The following is a 24,653-nucleotide window of genomic DNA, read 5'->3' as shown; positions in this document are numbered from 1 at the left end:
GAATATATTTAGCCAAAAATACTTAAACATTACAGAAACACTATGATTTAGAAAAATAGTACAACAGAGCAGAAATATTGTGATTTACCAGAGACACTGTGATGAACTATGAATATTGTAATTTTAAATTGAGACTATGTTTTAGCACAAATATTATAATTTGGCAGAAATACTATAATTTAGCAGAAATACTATATTAAGCACAAATCCTATAAAAAGCAGAAATGGTATGATTAAGCACAAATACTACATTTAGTAGAAATACTTTGTTTTAGCACAAATCCCATAAAAAGCAGAAATACTGTACTATGATTTAGTAGAAAAACTATAATTAATCAGAAATACTAAATTTAGCAGAAATACTATATTAAGCACAAATACTATGAAAAGGAGAAATAGTATGATTAAGCATAAATACTACATTTAGCAGAAATACTATATTAAGCACAAATCCTATAAAAGCAGAAATAGTATATTAAGCACAAATATTATAAAATAGCAGAAATGCTATGATTTAGCACAATAGTAATAAGTTAAACAGAAAAATTGGAAAAGCAAAATGGACAGCTGAAAAAATGCTGAACATGCTGAGGGTCCCTCAAATATACTTGTTAAATGACAAAAATCTGCAAAACAATTTATTACAGCCACACAATCACAAATATGTACACATGAGGAAACACACATGCACAGAGAGACCCACACACAAGATCCAATTCAGTCAACCAGTCTAAATATATTGAATTTAAATCTTAGAATGAGATCATCCCATTAAAAGCCTTTCTCTCTCTCTCTCTCTCTCTCTCTCTCTCTCTCTCTGTCACACACACACACACACACACACACACACACACACACACACACACAGGGAGAGAGAAGTAAGTTTCTAGGTCAGCCTGGGAGCTGGTGAATTTGAATCCACCAATCAGAGAGGCTGTGCACTTTTCCCCACCAAAACAGGTGCATCTGTTTACACACGCAGCAGCACAGAGACACAGGATCATTGCAGTCTATTTCTCATAATGATGACTCCCCTCAAACAAATGACCATAATTTCCTAACCGTAGGAGCTAGAACGGTCATTCTTACACCGTTTTGTTCAGAAGAGATGGGGGAATCTTCAAGTGTTGACAATTTATCATTAAAATATGAATTTTTAGAGATATATGACACGGATGACTTATTGACTTAGAAGCCACGAATTCCCCAATATGCAAATTTGAATGCCTGGAGCCCACATACATGATTGGCTGGCTGGGAAGCTGTGCAGGCCCTGATTTGTGGATTTGAATTCCTCAGCCCTCAGATATGATTGGCTGGCTTAGAAGCCATGAAGTCCCCAATATGCAAATTTGAATGCCTCAGGACACATATATGATTGGCTGGGAAACCGTGCAGGACCTGATTTGAAAATTTGAATGTCTCAGTCCTCACAGAGGATTGGCTGCCTGGAGACCTGGCAGAAATATATAGAAATACTATGATTAAGCATAAATACTACATTTAGTAGAAATACTATGTTTTAGCACAAATACTATAAAAAGCAGAAATACTATAATTTAGCAGAAATACTATATTAAGCACAAATCCTATAAAAAGCAGAAATACTATATTAAGCACAAATTCTATAAAAAGCAGAAATACTATATTAAGCACAAATCCTATAAAAAGCAGAAATACTATATTAAGCACAAATCCTATTAAAAGCAGAAATACTATATTAAGCACAAATCTTATGAAATAGCAGAAACAGTATGATTTAGCACAATAGTAATAAGTTAAACAGAAAAATTGGAAAAGCAAAATGGACAGCTGAAAAAATGCTGAACATGCTGAGGGTCCCTCAAATATACTTGTTAAATGAAAAAATCAGCAAAAAAATGCACAGGGAGAGAGAAGTAAGTTTCTAGGTCAGCCTGGGAGCTGCTGAATTTGAATCCACCAATCAGAGAGCCTGTGTACTTTTTCCCGCCAAAACAGGTGCATCTTTTTACACACGCAGCAGAGAGAGGCACAGGATTATTGCAGCCTATTTCTCATAGTGAGGACTCCCCTCAAACAAATGACCATAATTTCCAAACTGTAGGGGCTAGAGCGGTCATTCTTACACCGTTTTGTTCAGAAGAGATGGGGGAATCTTCCAGTGTTAACAATTTATCATTAAAATGTGAATTTTTAGAGATATACGACATGGATGACTTGTTGACTTAGAAGCCACGAATTCCCCCAATATGCAAATTTGAATGCCTGAGGCCACATATATGATTGGCTGCCTGGGAAGCCGTGCAGGCCCTGATTTGTGGATTTGAATTCCTCAGCCCTCAGATATGATTGGCTGGCTTAGAAGCCATGAAGGCCCCAATATGCAAATTTGAATGCCTCAGGACACATATATGATTGGCTGGGAAACCGTGCAGGCCCTGATTTGAAAATTTGAATGTCTAAGTCCTCACAGAGGATTGGCTGCCTGGGGACATGGCAGAAATATATAGAAATACTATGATTAAGCATAAATACTACATTTAGTAGAAATACTATGTTTTATCACAAATACTATAAAAAGCAGAAATACTATAATTTAGCAGAAATACTATATTATTAAGCACAAATCCTATAAAAAGCAGAAATAGTATGATTAAGCATAAATACTACATTTAGTAGAAATACTATGTTTTAGCACAAATAGTATAAAAAGCAGAAATATTATAATTTAGCACAAATAGTATAAAAAGCAGAAATATTATAATTTAGCACAAATAGTATAAAAAGCAGAAATATTATAATTTAGCACAAATAGTATAAAAAGCAGAAATATTATAATTTAGCACAAATAGTATAAAAAGCAGAAATACTACATTTAGTAGAAATACTATGTTTTAGCACAAATAGTATAAAAAGCAGAAATATTATAATTTAGCACAAATAGTATAAAAAGCAGAAATATTATAATTTAGCACAAATAGTATAAAAAGCAGAAATATTATAATTTAGCACAAATAGTATAAAAAGCAGAAATACTACATTTAGTAGAAATACTATGTTTTAGCACAAATAGTATAATAAAGCAGAAACACTATAAATTAGCAGAAATACTGTATTTAGCACAAGTACCGAAAAGTACCAGAAATACTATGATTTAGCAGAATAGCAATAACTTACAAAATTACAAATATGGAGGCATATTGAAACAGAAATGCAGAGAGGGACACACAAACACAGGCTCTAATCCAGTCAATCAGTCTAACTATATTCAATTTAAATCCTACAATGACATGCTGCCAAATAAGGGCAGGGTCCTCTCTCTCCCACTAAACACACACACACACACACACACACACACACACACACACACACACACACACACACACAGACAGACACAGAGGGAGAGAGCTGCCGAATTTAAATCCACCAATCAGAGTGGCTGTTTACGTTTTCCCGCCAAAAAAGGTGCATCTTTTTACACACGCAGCAGAGAGAGGCACAGGATTATTGCAGTCTATTTCTCATAGTGACGACTCCCCTCAAACAAATGACCATAATTTCCTAACCGTAGGGGCTAGAACGGTCATTCTTACACCGTTTTGTTCAGAAGACATGGGGGAATCTTCCAGTGTTTACAATTTATCATTAAAATATGAATTATTAAAGATATTTGACTTCTAATGCACCATAACTGAGTAGAGCGAAGCAAAAACTGCCTTGACTTGCCCTCAAACAACTCTTTGTGACTTGAAATCTATTTGGAGTATCGATATCATTCTTTCACCGTAAGAGACAGCAGGCTTTGGTGAACAATCATGGAAATTTTCAGGTCTCTGTGGAAATCCAACAAAAAGTTATGACGAGAGAAAAAAGTGGTTCATTTCCAGAGTTTTAAATCTGAAGAAATCTGAGCGAAGGACGAATTTCCTACCCTCAAACAAGTCCAACTCATTTCAGAACGGTAATAGGTGAGAAAGAAATTCTTGAATTGTGAGCGTCAGGGGTGTCTGAAGATATTCGGGGACAAGCCTCATGTCTTAAAGTCGCTTTGTTAAGGAGATATGACGATTCGAATATGCCTCTCATTACAGAAATCCAGCGATGATTTTGAACAAGCTCTCCATTGACTTTATATGGAGAGTTTTGAGACCTTGTGTTGGTCTGAGGAGATTTGCAAAAATTCTATAAATCCCACAACAATGATAGTGACATTTTCTGAAAGCCAGCAAAAATACCTACGTTTTGATGTATAATTTGTGGAAGTTGAGTGAAAATTGAGCAAGTAGCAAGAAGTTGTTCGGACATGAAGTGAAAATTGCAAAACCTTCAGTGACACACTGGAAGCCAAGAGCATAGCAACCATAACAACGCATGTATTTTGTGAAAAATCACAATTTTGCAACTCAAAACTTTAAGAGGCATAAAAGTAAAACAGTAAAACATTTGAAAAAGCTGAATCATACCTGAATAGCCCAATAATTTGTGAACATTTTAAAGTTTGAATGGTTGTTCTAGGTGAAAATATGAGGAAGTAGTTAAGTTTCAAAAACAAGCAAATTTTAGCAGAATTGCAGAAGTTTCCCATTCATTTCAATGGGACAAATTAAAGGAAAAAAGCTTAATATTTTAAAAAGTATAATAGTTAAAAATAGCAAAAATCGTAGCGTAAATTAGCAGAAATAGCAGAATAGTTTAAAATTTGAACGGTGAAAATCGGCTGAAAATTGTGGAAGTAGTTAAGTGCCAAAAAGTGTACGGAAGCAACTAGAATAATAATAAAGAATAAAGAGAAACAGGAACTCAATAGTGTGGATGCTTAAAGCATCCACACAATAAAGAATAAAGAGAAACAGGAACTCAATAGTGTGGATGCTTAAAGCATCCACACAACTAGAAAAATTTGCATTTCCTGCGAAAATGCAGTGTGGATGCTTAAAGCTGAAGCTGTATGCAAAAAGTAGCTGAAAAAGCTGAAAAGTTGCAGAAATTGTAAAAACTTTGCAGAAGCAAAAGAAGTTTGCTAAAATGGAATAACTTAGCAGAACTGCAATATCTTAGAGGAAACATAATACTTGGCAGAAATACAATAGCATAGCAGAATTTAGCAGAAATATTGTAACTTACCAGAAACATGATAACTTCTCAAAAATACAAGAATTTAGGAGAAATAGTATAAGATAACAGAAAGAATATATTTAGCCAAAAATACTTAAACATTACAGAAACACTATGATTTAGAAAAATAGTACAACAGAGCAGAAATATTGTGATTTACCAGAGACACTGTGATGAACTATGAATATTGTAATTTTAAATTAAGACTATGTTTTAGCACAAATATTATAATTTGGCAGAAATACTATAATTTAGCAGAAATACTATATTAAGCACAAATCCTATAAAAAGCAGAAATGGTATGATTAAGCATAAATACTACATTTAGTAGAAATACTTTGTTTTAGCACAAATCCCATAAAAAGCAGAAATACTGTACTATGATTTAGTAGAAAGACTATAATTAATCAGAAATACTAAGTTTAGCAGAAATACTATATTAAGCACAAATCCTATGAAAAGCAGAAATAGTATGATTAAACATAAATACTACATTTAGCAGAAATACTATATTAAGCACAAATCTTATAAAATAGCAGAAATAGTGTGATTTAGCACAATAGTAATAAGTTAAACAGAAAAATTGGAAAAGCAAAATGGACAGCTGAAAAAATGCTGAACATGCTGAGGTTCCCTCAAATATACTTGTTAAATGACAAAAATCAGCAAAAAAATTTATGACAGCCACACAATTACAAATATGTACACATGAGGAAACACACATGCACAGAGAGACACACACACAAGATCCAATTCAGTCAACCAGTCTAAATATATTGAATTTGAATCTTACAATGGGATCATCCCATTAAAAGGCTTTCTCTCTCTCTCTCTCTCTCTCTCTGTCACACACACACACAAACACACACACACACACACACACACACACACACACACACACATACACACACACAGGGAGAGAGAAGTAAGTTTCTAGGTCAGCCTGGGAGCTGGTGAATTTGAATCCACCAATCAGAGAGGCTGTGCACTTTTCCCCACCAAAACAGGTGCATCTGTTTACACACGCAGCAGCACAGAGAGACACAGGATTTTTGCAGTCTATTTCTCATAGTGACGACTCCCCTCAAACAAATGACCGTAATTTCCTAACCGTAGGGGCTAGAACGGTCATTCTTACACCGTTTTGTTCAGAAGAGATGGGGGAATCTTCAAGTGTTGACAATTTAATATTAAAATATGAATTTTTAGAGATATATGACATGGATGACTTGTTGACTTAGAAGCCACGAATTCCCCAATATGCAAATTTGAATGCCTGAGACCACATATGTGATTGGCTGGCTGGGAAGCCGTGCAGGCCCTGATTTGTGGATTTGAATTCCTCAGCCCTCAGATATGATTGGCTGGCTTAGAAGCCACGAAGGCCCCAATATGCAAATTTGAATGCCTCAGGACACTTATTTGATTGGCTGGGAAACTGTGCAGGCCCTGATTTGAAAATTTGAATGTCTCAGTCCTCACAGAGGATTGGCTGCCTGGGGACCTGGCAGAAGTATATAGAAATACTATTATTAAGCATAAATACTACATTTAGTAGAAATACTATGTTTTAGCACAAATACTATAAAAAGAAGAAAAACTATAATTTAGCAGAAATACTATATTAAGCACAAATCCTATAAAAAGCAGAAATACTATAATTTAGAACAAATAGTATAAAAAGCAGAAATACTATAATTTAGCAGAAATACTATGTTAGGCACAAATCCTATAAAAAGCAGAAATACTATAATTTAGCAGAAATACTATATTAGGCATAAATCCTATGAAAAGCAGAAATAGTATGATTTAGCAGAAATACTGTATTTAGCACAAGTACCGAAAAGTACCAGAAATACTATGATTTAGCAGAATAGTAATAACTTATTGAAACACAAATGCACAGAGGGACACACAAACACAGGCTCTAATCCAGTCAACCAGTCTAACTATGTTCAATTTAAATCCTACAATGACATGCTGCCAAATAAGGGCAGGGTCCTCTCTCTCCCATTAAACACACACACACACACACACACACACACACACACACACACACACACACACACACACACACACACAGGGAGAGAGGACTAAGTTTCTAGGTCAGCCTGGGAGCTGCTGAATTTGAATCCACCAATCAGAGAGGCTGTTTACGTTTTCCCGCCAAAACAGGTGCATCTTTTTACACACGCAGCACAGAGACATAGACCTGCTTCTTTCAGTTTATTTCACATAGTGAGGATTCCCCTCAAACAAATGACCATAATTTCCTAACCATAGGGGCTAGAGCGGTCATTCTTACACCGTTTTGTTCAGAAGAGATGGGGGAATCTTCAAGTGTTGACAATTTATCATTAAAATATGAATTTTTAGAGATATATGACATGGATGACTTGTTGACTTAGAAGCCACGAATTCCCCAATATGCAAATTTGAATACCTGGAGCCCACATACATGATTGGCTGGCTGGGAAGCTGTGCAGGCCCTGATTTGTGGATTTGAATTCCTCAGCCCTCAGATATGATTGGCTGGCTTAGAAGCCATGAAGGCCCCAATATGCAAATTTCAATGCCTCAGGACACATATCGTTAGCTTCATAGCATAATTGCCTAAGTCATTTGACTAAGTCAATGACTTAGGCACTTATGCTATGAAGCTAACGATATATGATTGGCTGGGAAGCCGTGCAGGCCCTGATTTGAAAATTTGAATGTCTAAGTCCTCACAGAGGATTGGCTGCCTGGGGACCTGGCAGAAATATATAGAAATATATAGAAATACTATGATTAAGCATAAATACTACATTTAGTAGAAATACTATGTTTTAGCACAAATACTATAAAAAGCAGAAATACTATAATTTAGCAGAAATACTATATTAAGCACAAATCCTATAAAAAGCAGAAATAGGATGATTAAGCATAAACACTACATTTAGTAGAAATATTATGTTTGAGCAAAAATCCTATAAAAAGCAGAAATACTATATTAGGCACAAATCCCATAAAAAGCAGAAATAGTATGATTAAGCATAAATACTACATTTAGTAGAAATACTATGTTTTAGCACAAATAGTATAAAAAGCAGAAATACTGTAATTTAGCAGAAATACTATATTAGGCACAAATCTTATAAAATAGCAGAAATAGTATGATTTAGCACAATAGTAATCAGTTAAACAGAAAAATTGGAAAAGCAAAATGGACAGCTGAAAAAATGCTGAACATGCTGAGGGTCCCTCAAATATACTTGTTAAATGAAAAAATCAGCAAAAAAATGCACAGGGAGAGAGAAGTAAGTTTCTAGGTCAGCCTGGGAGCTGCTGAATTTGAATCCACCAATCAGAGAGCCTGTGTACTTTTTCCCGCCAAAACATGTGCCTCTTTTTACACGCGCAGCACAGAGAGGCACAGGATTATTGCAGCCTATTTCTCATAGTGAGGACTCCCCTCAAACAAATGACCATAATTCCCAAACCGTAGGGACTAGAGCGGTCATTCTTACACCGTTTTGTTCAGAAGAGATGGGGGAATCTTCCAGTGTTTACAATTTATCATTAAAATATGAATTATTAAAGATATTTGACTTCTAATGCACCATAACTGAGTAGAGCGAAGCAAAAACTGCCTTGACTTGCCCTCAAACAACGCTTTGTAACTCGAAATCTATTTGGAGTATCGATATCATTCTTTCACCGTAAGAGACAGCAGGCTTTGGTGAACAATCATGGAAATTTTCAGGTCTCTGTGGAAATCCAAAAAAAAATTATGACGAGAGAAAAAAGTGGTTCATTTCCAGAGTTTTAAATCTGAAGAAATCTGAGCGAAGGACGAATTTCCTACCCTCAAACAAGTCCAACTCATTTCAGAACGGTAATAGGTGAGAAAGAAATTCTTGAATTGTGAGCGTCAGGGGTGTCTGAAGATATTCGGGGACAAGCCTCATGTCTTAAAGTCGCTTCGTTAAGGAGATATGACGATTCGAATATGCCTCTCATTACAAAAACTCCAGCGATGATTTTGAACAAGCTCTCCATTGACTTTATATGGAGAGTTTTGAGACCTTGTGTTGGTCTGAGGAGATTTGCAAAAATTCTATAAATCCCACAACAATGATAGTGACATTTTCTGAAAGCCAGCAAAAATACCTACGTTTTGATGTATAATTTGTGGAAGTTGAGTGAAAATTGAGCAAGTAGCAAGAAGTTGTTCGGACATGAAGTGAAAATTGCAAAACCTTCAGTGGCACACTGGAAGCCAAGAGCATAGCAACCATAACAACGCATGTATTTTGTGAAAAATCACAATTTTGCAACTCAAAACTTTAAGAGGCATAAAAGTAAAACAGTAAAAGATTTGAAAAAGCTGAATCATACCTGAATAGCCCAATAATTTGTGAACATTTTAAAGTTTGAATGGTTGTTCTAGGTGAAAATATGAGGAAGTAGTTAAGTTTCAAAAACAAGCAAATTTTAGCAGAATTGCAGAAGTTTCCCATTCATTTCAATGGGACAAATTAAAGGAAAAAAGCTTAATATTTTAAAAAGTATAATAGTTAAAAATAGCAAAAATCGTAGCGTAAATTAGCAGAAATAGCAGAATAGTTTAAAATTTGAACGGTGAAAATCGGCTGAAAATTGTGGAAGTAGTTAAGTGCCAAAAAGTGTACGGAAGCAACTAGAATAATAATAATAATAATAATAAAGAATAAAGAGAAACAGGAACTCAATAGTGTGGATGCTTAAAGCATCCACACAATAATAATAATAAAGAATAAAGAGAAACAGGAACTCAATAGTGTGGATGCTTTAAGCATCCACACTATTGAGTTCCTGTTTCTCTTTAAATGAAAAAAATCAGCAAAAAAATCTAAAACAGCCACACAATCAGAAATATGTACACATAGGGAAACACACATGCACAGAGAGACACACACACAAGATCAAATTCAGTCACCCAGTCTAAATATATTGAATTTGAATCTTACAATGAGATCATCCCATTAAAAGGCTTTCTCTCTCTCTCTCTCTCTCTCTCTCTCTCTGTCACACACACACACACACACACACACACAGGGAGAGAGAAGTAAGTTTCTAGGTCAGCCTGGGAGCTGGTGAATTTGAATCCACCAATCAGAGAGGCTGTGCACTTTTCCCCACCAAAACAGGTGCATCTGTTTACACACGCAGCAGCACAGAGAGACACAGGATTTTTGCAGTCTATTTCTCATAGTGACGACTCCCCTCAAACAAATGACCGTAATTTCCTAACCATAGGGGCTAGAGCGGTCATTCTTACACCGTTTTGTTCAGAAGAGATGGGGGAATCTTCAAGTGTTGACAATTTAATATTAAAATATGAATTTTTAGAGATATATGACATGGATGACTTGTTGACTTAGAAGCCACGAATTCCCCAATATGCAAATTTGAATGCCTGAGACCACATATGTGATTGGCTGGCTGGGAAGCCGTGCAGGCCCTGATTTGTGGATTTGAATTCCTCAGCCCTCAGATATGATTGGCTGGCTTAGAAGCCACGAAGGCCCCAATATGCAAATTTGAATGCCTCAGGACACTTATTTGATTGGCTGGGAAACTGTGCAGGCCCTGATTTGAAAATTTGAATGTCTCAGTCCTCACAGAGGATTGGCTGCCTGGGGACCTGGCAGAAATATATAGAAATACTATTATTAAGCATAAATACTACATTTAGTAGAAATACTATGTTTTAGCACAAATACTATAAAAAGAAGAAAAACTATAATTTAGCAGAAATACTATATTAAGCACAAATCCTATAAAAAGCAGGAATACTATAATTTAGAACAAATAGTATAAAAAGCAGAAATACTATAATTTAGCAGAAATACTATGTTAGGCACAAATCCTATAAAAAGCAGAAATACTATAATTTAGCAGAAATACTATGTTAGGCACAAATCCTATAAAAAGCAGAAATACTATAATTTAGCAGAAATACTATATTAGGCATAAATCCTATGAAAAGCAGAAATAGTATGATTTAGCAGAAATACTGTATTTAGCACAAGTACCGAAAAGTACCAGAAATACTATGATTTAGCAGAATAGTAATAACTTATTGAAACACAAATGCACAGAGGGACACACAAACACAGGCTCTAATCCAGTCAACCAGTCTAACTATGTTCAATTTAAATCCTACAATGACATGCTGCCAAATAAGGGCAGGGTCCTCTCTCTCCCACTAAACACACACACACACACACACACACACACACACACACACACACACACACACACACACACACACACACACAGGGAGAGAGGACTAAGTTTCTAGGTCAGCCTGGGAGCTGCTGAATTTGAATCCACCAATCAGAGAGCCTGTGTACTTTTTCCCGCCAAAACAGGTGCCTCTTTTTACACACGCAGCACAGAGATGCACAGGATTATTGCAGCCTATTTCTCATAGTGAGGACTCCCCTCAAACAAATGACCATAATTTCCAAACCGTAGGGGCTAGAGCGGTCATTCTTACACCGTTTTGTTCAGAAGAGATGGGGGAATCTTCCAGTGTTTACAATTTATCATTAAAATATGAATTATTAAAGATATTTGACTTCTAATGCACCATAACTGAGTAGAGCGAAGCAAAAACTGCCTTGACTTGCCCTCAAACAACGCTTTGTAACTCGAAATCTATTTGGAGTATCGATATCATTCTTTCACCGTAAGAGACAGCAGGCTTTGGTGAACAGTCATGGAAATTTTCAGGTCTCTGTGGAAATCCAAAAAAAAGTTATGACGAGAGAAAAAAGTGGTTCATTTCCACAGTTTGAAATCTGAAGAAATCTGAGCGAAGGACGAATTTCCTACCCTCAAACAAGTCCAACTCATTTCAGAACGGTAATAGGTGAGAAAGAAATTCTTGAATTGTGAGCGTCAGGGGTGTCTGAAGATATTCGGGGACAAGCCTCATGTCTTAAAGTCGCTTCGTTAAGGAGATATGACGATTCGAATATGCCTCTCATTACAGAAATCCAGCGATGATTTTGAACAAGCTCTCCATTGACTTTATATGGAGAGTTTTGAGACCTTGTGTTGGTCTGAGGAGATTTGCAAAAATTCTATAAATCCCACAACAATGATAGTGACATTTTCTGAAAGCCAGCAAAAATACCTACGTTTTGATGTATAATTTGTGGAAGTTGAGTGAAAATTGAGCAAGTAGCAAGAAGTTGTTCGGACGTGAAGTGAAAATTGCAAAACCTTCAGTGGCACACTGGAAGCCAAGAGCATAGCAACCATAACAACGCATGTATTTTGTGAAAAATCACAATTTTGCAACTCAAAACTTTAAGAGGCATAAAAGTAAAACAGTAAAAGATTTCAAAAAGCTGAATCATACCTGAATAGCCCAATAATTTATGAACATTTTAAAGTTTGAATGGTTGTTCTAGGTGAAAATATGAGGAAGTAGTTAAGTTTCAAAAACAAGCAAATTTTAGCAGAATTGCAGAAGTTTCCCATTCATTTCAATGGGACAAATTAAAGGAAAAAAGTGGAATATTTTAAAAAGTATAATAGTTAAAAATAGCAAAAATCGTAGCAAGAAAGAGCAAAAATAGCAGAATAGTTTAAAATTTGAACGGTGAAAATCGGCTGAAAATTGTGGAAGTAGTTAAGTGCCAAAAAGTGTACGGAAGCAACTAGAATAATAATAATAATAATAATAATAATAATAAAGAATAAAGAGAAACAGGAACTCAATAGTGTGGATGCTTAAAGCATCCACACAATAATAAAGATTCGAATAACAATACTGTGAATGCTTTTCAAGCATTCACACTAACTAGAAAGTGCATTTTCTGAAGAAACTGCAGTGTGAATGCTTGAATCTGAATGTATGCACTGAAATGAATTAATTGCTGAATTTTGAGTTAAAAATATTGAATGAGATAAAAAAAAAAACAAAAAAAAACCCGAATTTAACCTGAAAACAAAAGTGCTGAACTGCTAAAAGCTGAAGGTTACACAGAAGAAGAAGTTGGAAAAAAGCTGAAAATGTTTTAATTGTAAATTAGAAAAACCTAAGAAATGAGAAAAGAACATTTAGAGTCAGAAAACATCTGAAAGAATATTAAAAGGTCATATTCTTTGAATCACTGAATGACTAAAATGTGATCCCTCCACTTGGACCCACACAGTTTAAAAAGTTTACATCTCTGAGCTTTGAAAGACAAGATGTTGGAAAAAGAACAACGATGGCGACGTTTTGAGGATAAAATGATGGCTTTAACACTGTGGACACAGCAGCAGTTGAAAGAGAAGTGTTTAAGATGAATCTTGGCAGAGTGGCAGGCAGAGCTCGTTAAGCAGGCAGGTGTGAGCCTGGTTGCTATAGTGACCGCACCCAATGGCTCCATACACACGCACACAGACATGCACCTCACTTTTGCTGCTTAAAATGAACAGAAAAGTCAGGCCAAAACAAATCGCTCCCAAATGAAAAGTAAAAGTCGTATTGACAAAATTCTTTCACCGTGAGCGACAGCAATGTCTAGTCTACCTAATTCTCAGTTTTCATGCCTGTGGAGCTTATTATATGGACGTGGTGACAGTGGAAAGACACCATGCTCTTCTGATTTTCAAACGAACCTTCTGAGCCATTTTAACATTAGAGTCTATGGAAGAGTTGGAGGGAGGAGGCTGTGCATTGGTGACATTTATGAAAGAACCATAACACCTAGTACAATAGTAAACACATTGGATGAAAGAGGACAGCCATGGCTACGTTTTGAGGGTAAAATCATACCTGTAGAGCAAACACTGCGGACACAGCAGCAGTTTTAAAAAAGATTTTAAGATTAATTTTTTTGCTCCTCTCACTCTAGCAGTTGAGCTGCCTCACTCTAGCCCCAACATTCCGTCCCATACACACCCATTATAAACTCTGAAACGGGTGAAAAAACATCATGAAACTTAAACTGGAACTGAAGAAAAAGTATAATAGATATTGAAAAGATAAATACAAGTTGAATAGTTGAATGTCTTGTCTTCGTTTTAAAGTTTGAATGGTGGCTCTATGTGAACGTATGTTGAAGTAGTAAGAGTTTAAAAATGAGTAAGTTGAATGAGAATTTGAAGGGTCTCCCCATTGAAAAACATGGGAAATTTTTGTTGAATAAAGTTGAATAAAATTAAAAATATAAATGTTAAAAATGAGAAAAATAGAAGCAGTGTTGTCCAAAAGAATAGGAATCTAACGGTGTTTGAATGGTTTTTCTAAGTTGAACGGTTTTGAAGGAGTAGGATTACAAAAAACGTACGGAATAGATAAAATATAATAATAACTAGAAAGTGCATTTTCTGAAGAAACTGCAGTGTGAATGCTTGAATCTGAATGTATGCACTGAAATGAATAAAATGCTGAATTTAATTTAAAAATTTTGAATTAGATAAAAAGAAGAAAATTTAATCTGAAAACAAACGTGCTAAAAGCTGATGTTCACACAGAAGTTGGAAAAAAGCTGAAAATGTTTTAATTGTAAATTAGAAAAACCTAAGAAATGAGAAAAGAACATTTAGAGTCAGAAAACATCTGAAAGAATATTAAAAGGTCATATTCTTTGAATCACTGAATGACTAAAATGTGATCCCTCCACTTGGACCCACACAGTTTAAAAAGTTGACATCTCTGAGCTTTGAAAGACAAGATGTTGGAAAAAGAACAACGATGGCGACGTTTTGAGGGTAAAATGATGGCTTTAACACTGTGGACACAGCAGCAGTTGAAAGAGAAGTGTTTAAGATGAATCTTGGCAGAGTGAGAGAGAGAGCTCGTTAAGCAGGCAGGTGTGAGCCTGGTTGCTATAGTGACCGCACCCAAGGGCTCCATACACACGGACACAGACATGCACCTCACTTTTGCTGCTTAAAATGAACAGAAAAGTCAGGCCGAAACAAATCGCTCCCAAATGAAAAGTAAAAGTCGTATTGACAAAATTCTTTCACCGTGAGCGACAGCAATGTCTAGTCTACCTAATTCTCAGTTTTCATGCCTGTGGAGCTTATTATATGGACGTGGTGACAGTGGAAAGACACCATGCTCTTCTGATTTTCAAACGAACCTTCTGAGCCATTTTAACATTAGAGTCTATGGAAGAGTTGGAGGGAGGAGGCTGTGCATTGGTGGCATTTATGAAAGAACCATAACACCTAGTACAATAGTAAACACATTGGATGAAAGAGGACAGCCATGGCTACGTTTTGAGGGTAAAATCATACCTGTAGAGCAAACGCTGTGGACACAGCAGCAGTTTTAAAAAAGATTTTAAGATTAATTTTTTTGCTCCTCTCACTCTAGCAGTTGAGCTGTCTCACTCTAGCCCCAACATTCCGTCCCATACACACCCATTATAAACTCTGAAACGGGTGAAAAAACATCATGAAACTTAAACTGGAACTGAAGAAAAAGTATAATAGATATTGAAAAGATAAATACAAGTTGAATAGTTGAATGTCTTGTCTTCGTTTTAAAGTTTGAATGGTGGCTCTATGTCAATGTATGTGGAAGTAGTAAGAGTTTAAAAATGAGTAAGTTGAATGAGGATTTGAAGGGTCTCCCCATTGAAATACATGGGAAATTTTGGGAAATTTTTGTTGAATAAAGTTGAATAAAATTAAAAATATAAATGTTAAAAATGAGAAAAATAGAAGCAGTCATGTCCAAAAGAAGAGGAATCTAATGGTGTTTGAATGGTTTTTCTAAGTTGAACGGTTTTGAAGGAGTAGGAGTACAAAAAACGTACGGAATACAGAATAAAATAGAATAAAGATTAGAAGAACAATACTGTGAATGCTTTTCAAGCATTCACACTAATAAAGATTCGAATAACAATACTGTGAATGCTTTTCAAGCATTCACACTAATAAAGATTAGAATAACAATACTGTGAATGCTTTTCAAGCATTCACACTAATTACAACAGCATTATGGAGTTGGAGAGGAATTAGAAATAAAAGACATAATAAATCTATGTGATATATTCTTTTTTTTTTTTTTTTTTTTCCCGCCTGTCCCATTTGGTTCTTTAGCCATCAGAATTGTTGTCTGAAGACCAACAAGGATACCCAATGGATTTACTTTGCCAAATGGATCATCGTGGCATTGCCGTATTGGTCCATTTGGTCGATCTTTGTTTTTATTATTTATTATATTTTATTTTCAGATGTTACAGACGGGACAGACATGAGTGAGAGATAGGAAAGGGAGAAAGAAAGAGGAAGGAAAGGAAAAACAGAAGGGGAGAGGGACAGTGAGAAAGGGGGGGAGAAAAAAAAATCTCCTGGATCACCTGTTGAGAGAAGAATAGAAAACAAGCAAAAAAAGACCAAAAAAAAAAAAAAACAACAAAGCAACATACTAAACACAACACCATCGCATTAATCTAGCTAAGTGTAAACAGCAGTAAATACTAAATATTCAATGTTGTTGTGCAGCACGCAGGACAGATGTGCTTCGAAGTAGCAGCCAAGAAAGGTGTAATTTGGGTCTACGAGCAGTGAACACCTGTGTGCATACCTGTGTGGATCAGCGCGCTTGTATTCCAAAGGTTTCTCCATGTAACGATCTGCTAGGGAGTGTGGGGGGGCCACAGCCCCGTCCTCCAGGGTGTGATATATTCTAAAATAATAAAGGTAGATCAAAAAAAATATGTTAAGATGAAATTATAATAAAAAATTAATTATAGTTATGTGATTCTAACTTTAATTTAATTTAATATAAGTTTAAAAAAGGGAAATAAGGAAAAATATAACTACAGCACAAAAAGGTAAATAATAAAACGAAGAATAAAAATAAATTAATAATTAATAATGACAATAATTAAAATGTAAAATAACAAAAATAATTACACTAAAACTATACATTCATATGTAAATAAAAAATGAATATAAATAAAATGTATGATTAAAATATAAAATACCTGGGACATTTTCAATAATAAAAGATAAATAAATAAACAGTCATTACAGTAATAGCAGATCGTGTCTTTCAGTCAGATGACGTTGCTCTGAGGTCACACTCCGGGTCAACGTAAGGAGTAAACGCGCGTGCGTTTGACACCCGGAGAAAGGGAGAAAGAGAGAGACAGAGCGAAAGAGAGTCTGAGTTTTGGGTGAGGAGGGGGTGAGGAGGAGGAGAAGGAGGTTTCGAGGTTTTCCTCAGTGCTCGCACGCGCTGGGCTTGCTGAAAGACGCACGAGGCTGCTACTGGAGTAGATTCTAACCGGCGGGAGACGCGCGTGCCGTTACCCACCGGGCAGCTCCGGTGTGTGACTGTGTGTGTGTGTGACAAAGAGGAGGAAGAGTAGCGGACAGAGTCACATTGAGCCCGGAAAGTTGGAGTACAGCTGCGGAGTGATCGGGGGCAGCTGATGTTCTTCACCGAGGACAGAGCTCCATCTCCGGGAGAGCCGCTCCGGAGCATGCGCTCCTGCCCAGACTCCCACGCTTCTTCGTCTTCTTCTGCGTCCCTGCCGGGGCTGCTGTGAGCCCAGGACGGCGGGGTGGGAGGGGGGGATCCCACCGTGTCCGGGGTTCGTGCTAGTGCCACTATGTCGGTGGCAGTCCGCGTGATGTGCGGAGAGAGAGAGTGAGAGACCCCGACGCTCAGAGCGAGAGAACCATGACTTCCTGTGGGATTACAGCAGCACGCGACATGATCCTAATCGGCGTCGTCTGCCTGCTGCTCGTGCTCGGTGAGTACACCTCCGCTGCCCGCGTGCACGCGCACAGGTGAGGGCAGAGGCTCGGTTTGCGCCTCTGTCAGTCAGCTGGGTCTAAAGATGCTCTCGTGCTCTGAAACACCGAGTAACCGTCAGAAGGAGTACTCGGATACTCACAGAGATACTCCATTACAAGTGAAAATGTTGCAGTGCATGAAGTTAACTTTTAAATCTCCGCAGACAAATAGCGCGCGCCCTTACCCTCAGACCCATGTACCAGCCGTGACGTGTTAGAATAGTACAGAGTACTGTGTGTGCAGAGTACTGTGTTTACAGAGTACTTGGTGTACAGAGTACTGTGTGTACTCTGCTGTACATTCTGTTTGGATTTCTATTATGTTTCTATTGATCATCAGAGCCATAAAGAGCATCTTTGTTACATTCAGTAAATGAAATATATTCAGGTGAAGTACTCTCTGAGGTACTGCCATTTTATCCCTGACAGGGTGTAGTTATTTGTACTCCTAGGGGTTTGACTACTTCTACACCTCTGCCTTACTGTGAGCTTCTACTAAAAGATGCTGTTACCATGCTTGATACCAGGACTGAGGACAGCAGGTCTCGGGAACATTTGTTCTGATCCTGAATATTTTAATCTGAACTTTTTACTGCTGCACAAACATCCACGTACCCCTGAAAGGTCACATCGTTACCCCGAGGTCCAGTAATTAGCTCTTTGTGTGGCCCTCACCTGTGGGAGCTGTTCCTCTGCCCCTGGTTCTGAGCACTGGTCTGATGTGTTGCAGCTTGTTGAGGTGGAGCTGTGGGGTGGGTGACACAAGCTTGTGGTGCTGGAGCATTTCTGTCTGCAGTGGAACAAACAGAGTGTGGAGCCGTGTTTTTTCGTGCCACCTTTTTTTTGTGTCTCTGCAGAGTGTAAATGCACGTTTCATGAGAGCAGCACAGGATTTTGTCCCACTGTTCCAGCAGGGGGCGCCTGGTGCCCTACTGACCTAGCACTAACCACAGGAAAGTCTGTAGAGTCATCCAGGTTATTTTTTACAGATACAATGTGCAGATGTCCCCTGCAAGCATCGCGTCAGGTGCTGATAAAGTGTGAGATGAGGGGAGCCTGCAGAGTGTCCCACAGCTTCCATCAGTTACTCATCATAGGAGACTCAGTGAAGGCCAGCTCAGGTCTCAGGTCTCAGGCGTCAGTCCCGGTCCAGTCAGCTTAAAGGTGTAGCATTGTTCACCAGCTCCAGCAGCTCCACTAGCTCCGGTTCTGAGGTGGCTATGTTCCACAGTGCTCTCCTTAGACCAGGTGAACAGGAAGAGCCTCCTCGAGTGATTGTGAGGATTAAGGAGGACTTCAGGGACCACAGCCTGTGTGGGACATCAGTATTCACTGCAGACCATAGAAAGCATATAAAGATGTGGATGAACCCACAGTAACAGCCTCGTTCATGAATGTTTTCACACGGATTACAAAGAGTATAGGTTCATGGTTAGTTGAGAGTAACGGGTTAACGGTCCACCTGGCTGTAACAGACAGCTCACCTGTAAGAAACAGCTGCCTCTTCGAGAGGTGGGCTTAGCTTTAGTTTGCACTGCTCTTCACGTCATCATTGCTGATCTCACCACCTCAAACTCTGGGACGGCCGTCAGCTTTCTGAACTGTAAAGCCTTTCAGATGAGAGCTCAAACATCTGCAAGGACAAAAACAAGTTCAGCTCAAGCACCTGATTGTCTTCTTCAAATCCCAGAATCAGGAAGCTCTGAAACACATCTGACAGTTAGAAATGGTCCAAAGATGTTCTCCAGATGTTCTCACTGAAGGATTTCCCTGCTAGAACTTTAGACAGAAAGAAAAAACTGAACAGCAGCAATATTTGGAGGGCAGGTTGAGGTATATCAGTCGTTACCTGCAGAGCTGTGGTTAGGCTCGTATGAACACAGAGAAGATGGAGGATAAGGGTGAAAATCTTCCTAAATGAAAGTTCACTTTGAGGTCCCTCAATGGGCAGAAGGCACAAAGAAGATGCCAAACGAATCAAACTTCAGCCGAGAGAATGGGTGAGATGATCTGTCCACAGCATGAGGTCAACCATTCATAGTCTGGATTACTCACTGTGAAAGCCATGATCCCCAGCTTCTGGTCCACATGTGAGGTTTCAGGAGCTGTACCAGGGACGAGGAAAATGGAAGGAGGAGCATGCTGCAGCACTTTCACTTTTACTTTGAAGGAGAACTACAGCTCTTTGCACTTTTATTTTGAAGAACCGCAGCTCTTTGCACTTTTATTTTGAAGGAGAACTACAGCGCTTTACATTTTTAATTTCGAAGAAGGACTATGGTGCTTTGCGCACTGAAGGACAAAGATCTGAATGTGTGTTTGTTCCACATCGTGTTTCCTCTCTATAACACAGCCTTTATATTCATTCACAGAATTATTATATGATTATGCTTCTGGTTATCATAGGTAATTTTTGGGACTGTGAAATGTCAGCGGCATGTAATGTAATAGTTTACTTTTACCCTCCTGCCTGGTTTTGTGCCGGTTAACCGTTAGATCGTGTTGTTTGTTGGCGTTCAGCATGTTATGTCTCTAAAATAATGACTCCAGCAGCTCACACACACACTTCCTGTTTCTGAAAACCCTTGAAATCCCACGAAATGCACACACCTGCTATCTGTGGCTGCCGACAGGTAAACATTAATTTATCTGGTCCCTGTGATGCTCGCTTAATTGGATTCACCCGCATGCTATTGTCTCTGCTGGACGGAAGCTGTTGAACTGCCTGACAAAGGCCACGCTCGACACAGATGGAGCTGAGTCTGTGCGCCCTGGAGGAGATGTCGAACCGGATTAGTGTGGGATATTTTCTTGAGGACATCCGCGCAATGCCTTCTAATGTTTCCTATTTCAGTTTCATATGTTTCTGTCACAGCTAACGGCCGCTGGAACAACAATAACCTACAACAGGAAGACATATATGATATGATGCTCTATGAACACGTGCTGGCTTTATCCTCAGCTTCTTATCAGGAGATCACCTCATCTCGATCCGAGATCCATCACTGAGCCTTCAATCTGCAATCCTGAGTTACAGCTGAGAAACTGAGGCATAGCATACAGACACACCTCCACCTGCACCAGAGGAAAAGCCTGCCTGAGTCTGCAGAGACGCACATTTATCTGACCAACAGCCCCATTAATATTTTTACATTTAGTTTTAAACGAGCTCTGTTTGAACTGATTAGTTTGCTATGTTAAAGAGGTGGAAAAAGATCACAAAGAAGCAATAAGTGACAGTAAACAGGTGCCAAAAACTACAAAGAGACAAAAATATTGGAAAAATATTTAAAAAGACCATACGCACACACAAAAATTTAACAAAAAGCAGAGCAGAGACACACGGTGACTCTAATGAGACACAAAATGACTGCAAATAGATAAAATGATCACAAAAGTAAACAGGAAGTGAGTGAAGCTAACACCTCTGTGTCTAACTCCCGCCTTCTCCCTGTTTTCCTGCAGATGTGTGCGTTTGTGACTCGGAGCTCGGCACCCCCGGCTGGAGGGAACCTCTAGACTGTGTCCGAGCCTCCGAGCTGTGCAACCAGAACAGCCAGTGCAGCTCGCGTTACCGGATCATGCGCCAGTGCCTGTCGGGCGGGGACAAGGAGCGCAGCGCCATGCTGGCCTCCAAGGAGTGCCAGGGGGCGCTGGAGGTGCTGCAGGACTCGCCGCTCTACGACTGCCGCTGCAAGAGAGGCATGAAGAAGGAGCTGCAGTGCCTGCAGAACTACTGGAGCATCCACATGGGCCTGACTGAGGGTAAGCCTCCCATGCTGGGCCCTGTCCAGAGCTAATAAAGCCTCCTGCTGCCGCCGATGGAGCACAGCAGCTTGCTGGTGTTTTTATGTCAGGTCTTCTCTTCACACGCTGAGGTCGTCTGTTGGCCTGAAGCGCAGACAGAAAGTAGAGAAAGTTTTACTCAGTGAGCACTTGCAAACAGCAGCTAAAGACGTGAGAGAGTGCAGGGGAGCAGCCTGAAGTCTGATGTGACAGGAAGTGTGTTTATTCAGGAGACGCTCAGACATCATCACCAGAGTATGAAGAGATTTGACAGGAATGGGGAATGGATGAGTTACACTGTGTCTGCAGTGCGAGCCCTGCTGTTTTTCATCAGTATAATTTGAATTGGCTGGATTCTTCATGCTCCTCTGGATTGTCAGGGAAGCATCACTGATCCCTCAATCTCTGCAGGTTCTGCATCCTGGGCAGAGTTGTTTTTCTGGCTGTTTATGTGTGATGGACAGTAGATGTAGTGAAATTCTCAGCAGCACGAGCCACCCTGAATCTAATGACAATGGGATCGTGTCTGTGCAGTCAGGTTTGAGGGAGTTATTACTGATTGTTTGACAAAATTGCTGCAATCATGTTGATTAGTGGGTGACCTTTAACCTGGGCCAGCTGCTGGTTCAGATCGACTCATATTTGTGCTATTTTTTTAAGATTACTCTTATTTCACCAAACTATTATTTCATTATTGATGCTGGAGTTTTAGGGCCGATATTGATAACCATCCCACCATCTATCGAGCGCCTGGTTTTGGGTCCATGAGGCTTGGTTGGACACCTACTGAATAACATGGATCTGCTGCTCAGTGAGCCCACCGCCCCAGAGGGCCTGGGGTTGGGTGGAGTGTGAGCTGGGCTGTTGACAAAAGTGGGATTGGTGTTTATGGACCCCCAGACTGGACTCAGTTAATGATTTTTAAAATCCAGATGGTAGTTAGCTGTAAATACATGAAGTCAAAGAGTGTTGATTTTATCTATCGGTAAATCTCGTGTAAAGGCTCAGAGTAAAGATGCTTTACTACCATTTAGTTTCTATAATAACAGACAGTTAGCTGTAGCATAGCTTCACAGCATGTATTCGACATGTGACTTCATCACATCCAGGTCAGGTGTATATGAAACACAGTTCATACAGCAGAGCACTGTACCCCAGGCTGCCTACAGACACCCACAGCCATCAGTGTGATGGCTGTGGGTGTCAGGCGTCCCTTCCTCTGCCATGTTTCACTGAAATCTGCAAAACCCAAAAACTCTCAGTCCAAATAAACCTGCAGCAACGCTGAGGTTCACCCGGGGCTGTGTTCCAAACTTTGTCAGCTCTGACTTTGTGATTTTACAAAGGGAGGGCGGCGTGTTTGTTTAGCTGTTTGGTTTTCTGCAGAGGAACCTAAAAATGATTTTAATCCTTTTAAAGTGTCCATCGCGAGCGCTCCAGCGGTGCGCCGACAGACGAGCCTCTGACGGCTTTCCGAGATGCTTCTTTGGGAATTTTAGCACAACAAACGAGCCGCTCACATGAAACGCTCGCTCGCTGCAGAGCTGCTGCGTTCTCAGTCACCTGGATAACGCCCGTGGCTCGTTCACATCCCACTGCCACACACACACACGTGCACACAGCCCGTTGGCTGGCCTAGTTTAGGTCTCGGCAGTGGCAGAGCTCATTAAGAGCCTTTGTCTTTGTTCTCCTTTCCATTGAGGATGTCTCTGTAGTGCCAGCAAAGCTAGCAAAGTCTCCACATCACACACACACACAATGCTGTGCGGAGACACACAGGCCGTGTGTTTAAGCCTGACAAAGTTGTAATGTACAGAAACACAAACATGCTGTCTGACACGCAGCAGAACAAATATCTATACCCACTAACACTGCACGTGCTCACACGGCTTTCCTTCGTGCTGTGTTTATGTGTCTGAGCTCTGCAGTGTGTTTCAGAGTCTTTTTGCATTAAAGCATCACATCTTAACCTGGCGATCAAACATCTTGGTCGCACACAGCTGAAGGTGGACCAGTGAGAAACGCTTTGAGATCCAGAGACAGAGTCATGTGCAGTTCTTAATGATCTTCCAAACCTTTATTATTTCCTCTGCACTGATCTTGTTCACTAAAATCTCTCTTTTAGTGACTTTTAGCTCAAGCTAAACCAACAGTGAATGACTTTTAGGGAGGGGCAACGGGAGTGTTTGGTTTATTGGACAAAATTAAATGAGCTTGCCTTGTTTTCATCATCTCTAAAAGCCAAATTATAATCTGATCAATCCTCCAGCCCTGCTAGAGGCTGATGACCAGAAACACTGTGTTTATTCAAAGACAGGACCTGAGCGTGAAAATTACAATGCTAGCTGTCACAGAATATGTCCAGTTTGGACCCTGAGAGGAGGTGGAACTGAAAGTCAGTCCTCAACTGGGCCCAGCTTGCACAAAAGCAGAGGAAAAAGAAACAGGAGCCATGACTTCACACTTAAAGGTAAAGCTTGCAGAGTTCAGAAACCATCAAGCTTCCAACACAGAGCCTCAGTAGAGGCGACTGTGCAACTGAATGACTTGAAAGTATTTGGCAGAAGTTGCCGTCCTCTTTCAGAAGAGCTGGAAGCCTCTTGGGGAGGTACTGAAGATGGGTGTCCAGGTTTGGTGAGATGTTTGAGGATTACCTGGTTACTTAGCCTGATGATGGACACCTGGATGAATTAGGGTTGGGCGATTGGACGAATATATTGACTATCGTTTTTACAGGGGAGATTTATTTGCCCATCAGTAAGTTTGCTAATAATGATGGAGCTAATAGAAGCAGTCAACAGAAAAAAAAAAAAATAGCGCTGTTTTAACAGCACCCTCTTTCATCTGTGAGCAAATGCACCCTCCTCAGAGTGCGCCCAAATGCTTGTTGATGGAGCTGCAGAAGCTAGTGATCGCCGCATACTCAGCCGGATGGTGGACACGTACATGCTCATGCAAATTAGTCGCGCTTGAGTACT

General features: G+C 39.2%; 1 protein-coding gene across 1 annotated transcript in view; it reads left to right on the top strand.

Annotated features, from left to right (window-relative positions):
• Positions 1 to 17,762: 17,762 nt before the first annotated feature.
• The window catches only part of gfra2b (GDNF family receptor alpha 2b), a 162,438-nt gene continuing 155,547 nt past the window's right edge, over positions 17,763 to 24,653 (top strand). Inside the window, exons 1-2 of the mRNA XM_085462934.1 lie at positions 17,763 to 17,846; positions 21,355 to 21,654. Of these exons, the coding sequence (XP_085319060.1) occupies positions 17,774 to 17,846; positions 21,355 to 21,654 (373 nt within the window). The 5' untranslated portion in view covers positions 17,763 to 17,773. The remainder of the gene's footprint in view (positions 17,847 to 21,354; positions 21,655 to 24,653) is intronic.

Source organism: Copadichromis virginalis, linkage group LG7, assembly GCF_057382275.1.
Source record: "Copadichromis virginalis isolate Kocher_CV1m ecotype Utaka linkage group LG7, C_Virginalis_male_GT1.1, whole genome shotgun sequence".
NCBI lineage: Eukaryota > Metazoa > Chordata > Actinopteri > Cichliformes > Cichlidae > Copadichromis > Copadichromis virginalis.
Note: the sequence above shows the minus strand (reverse complement) of the source record. Positions and strands in the feature narration are given on the sequence as shown.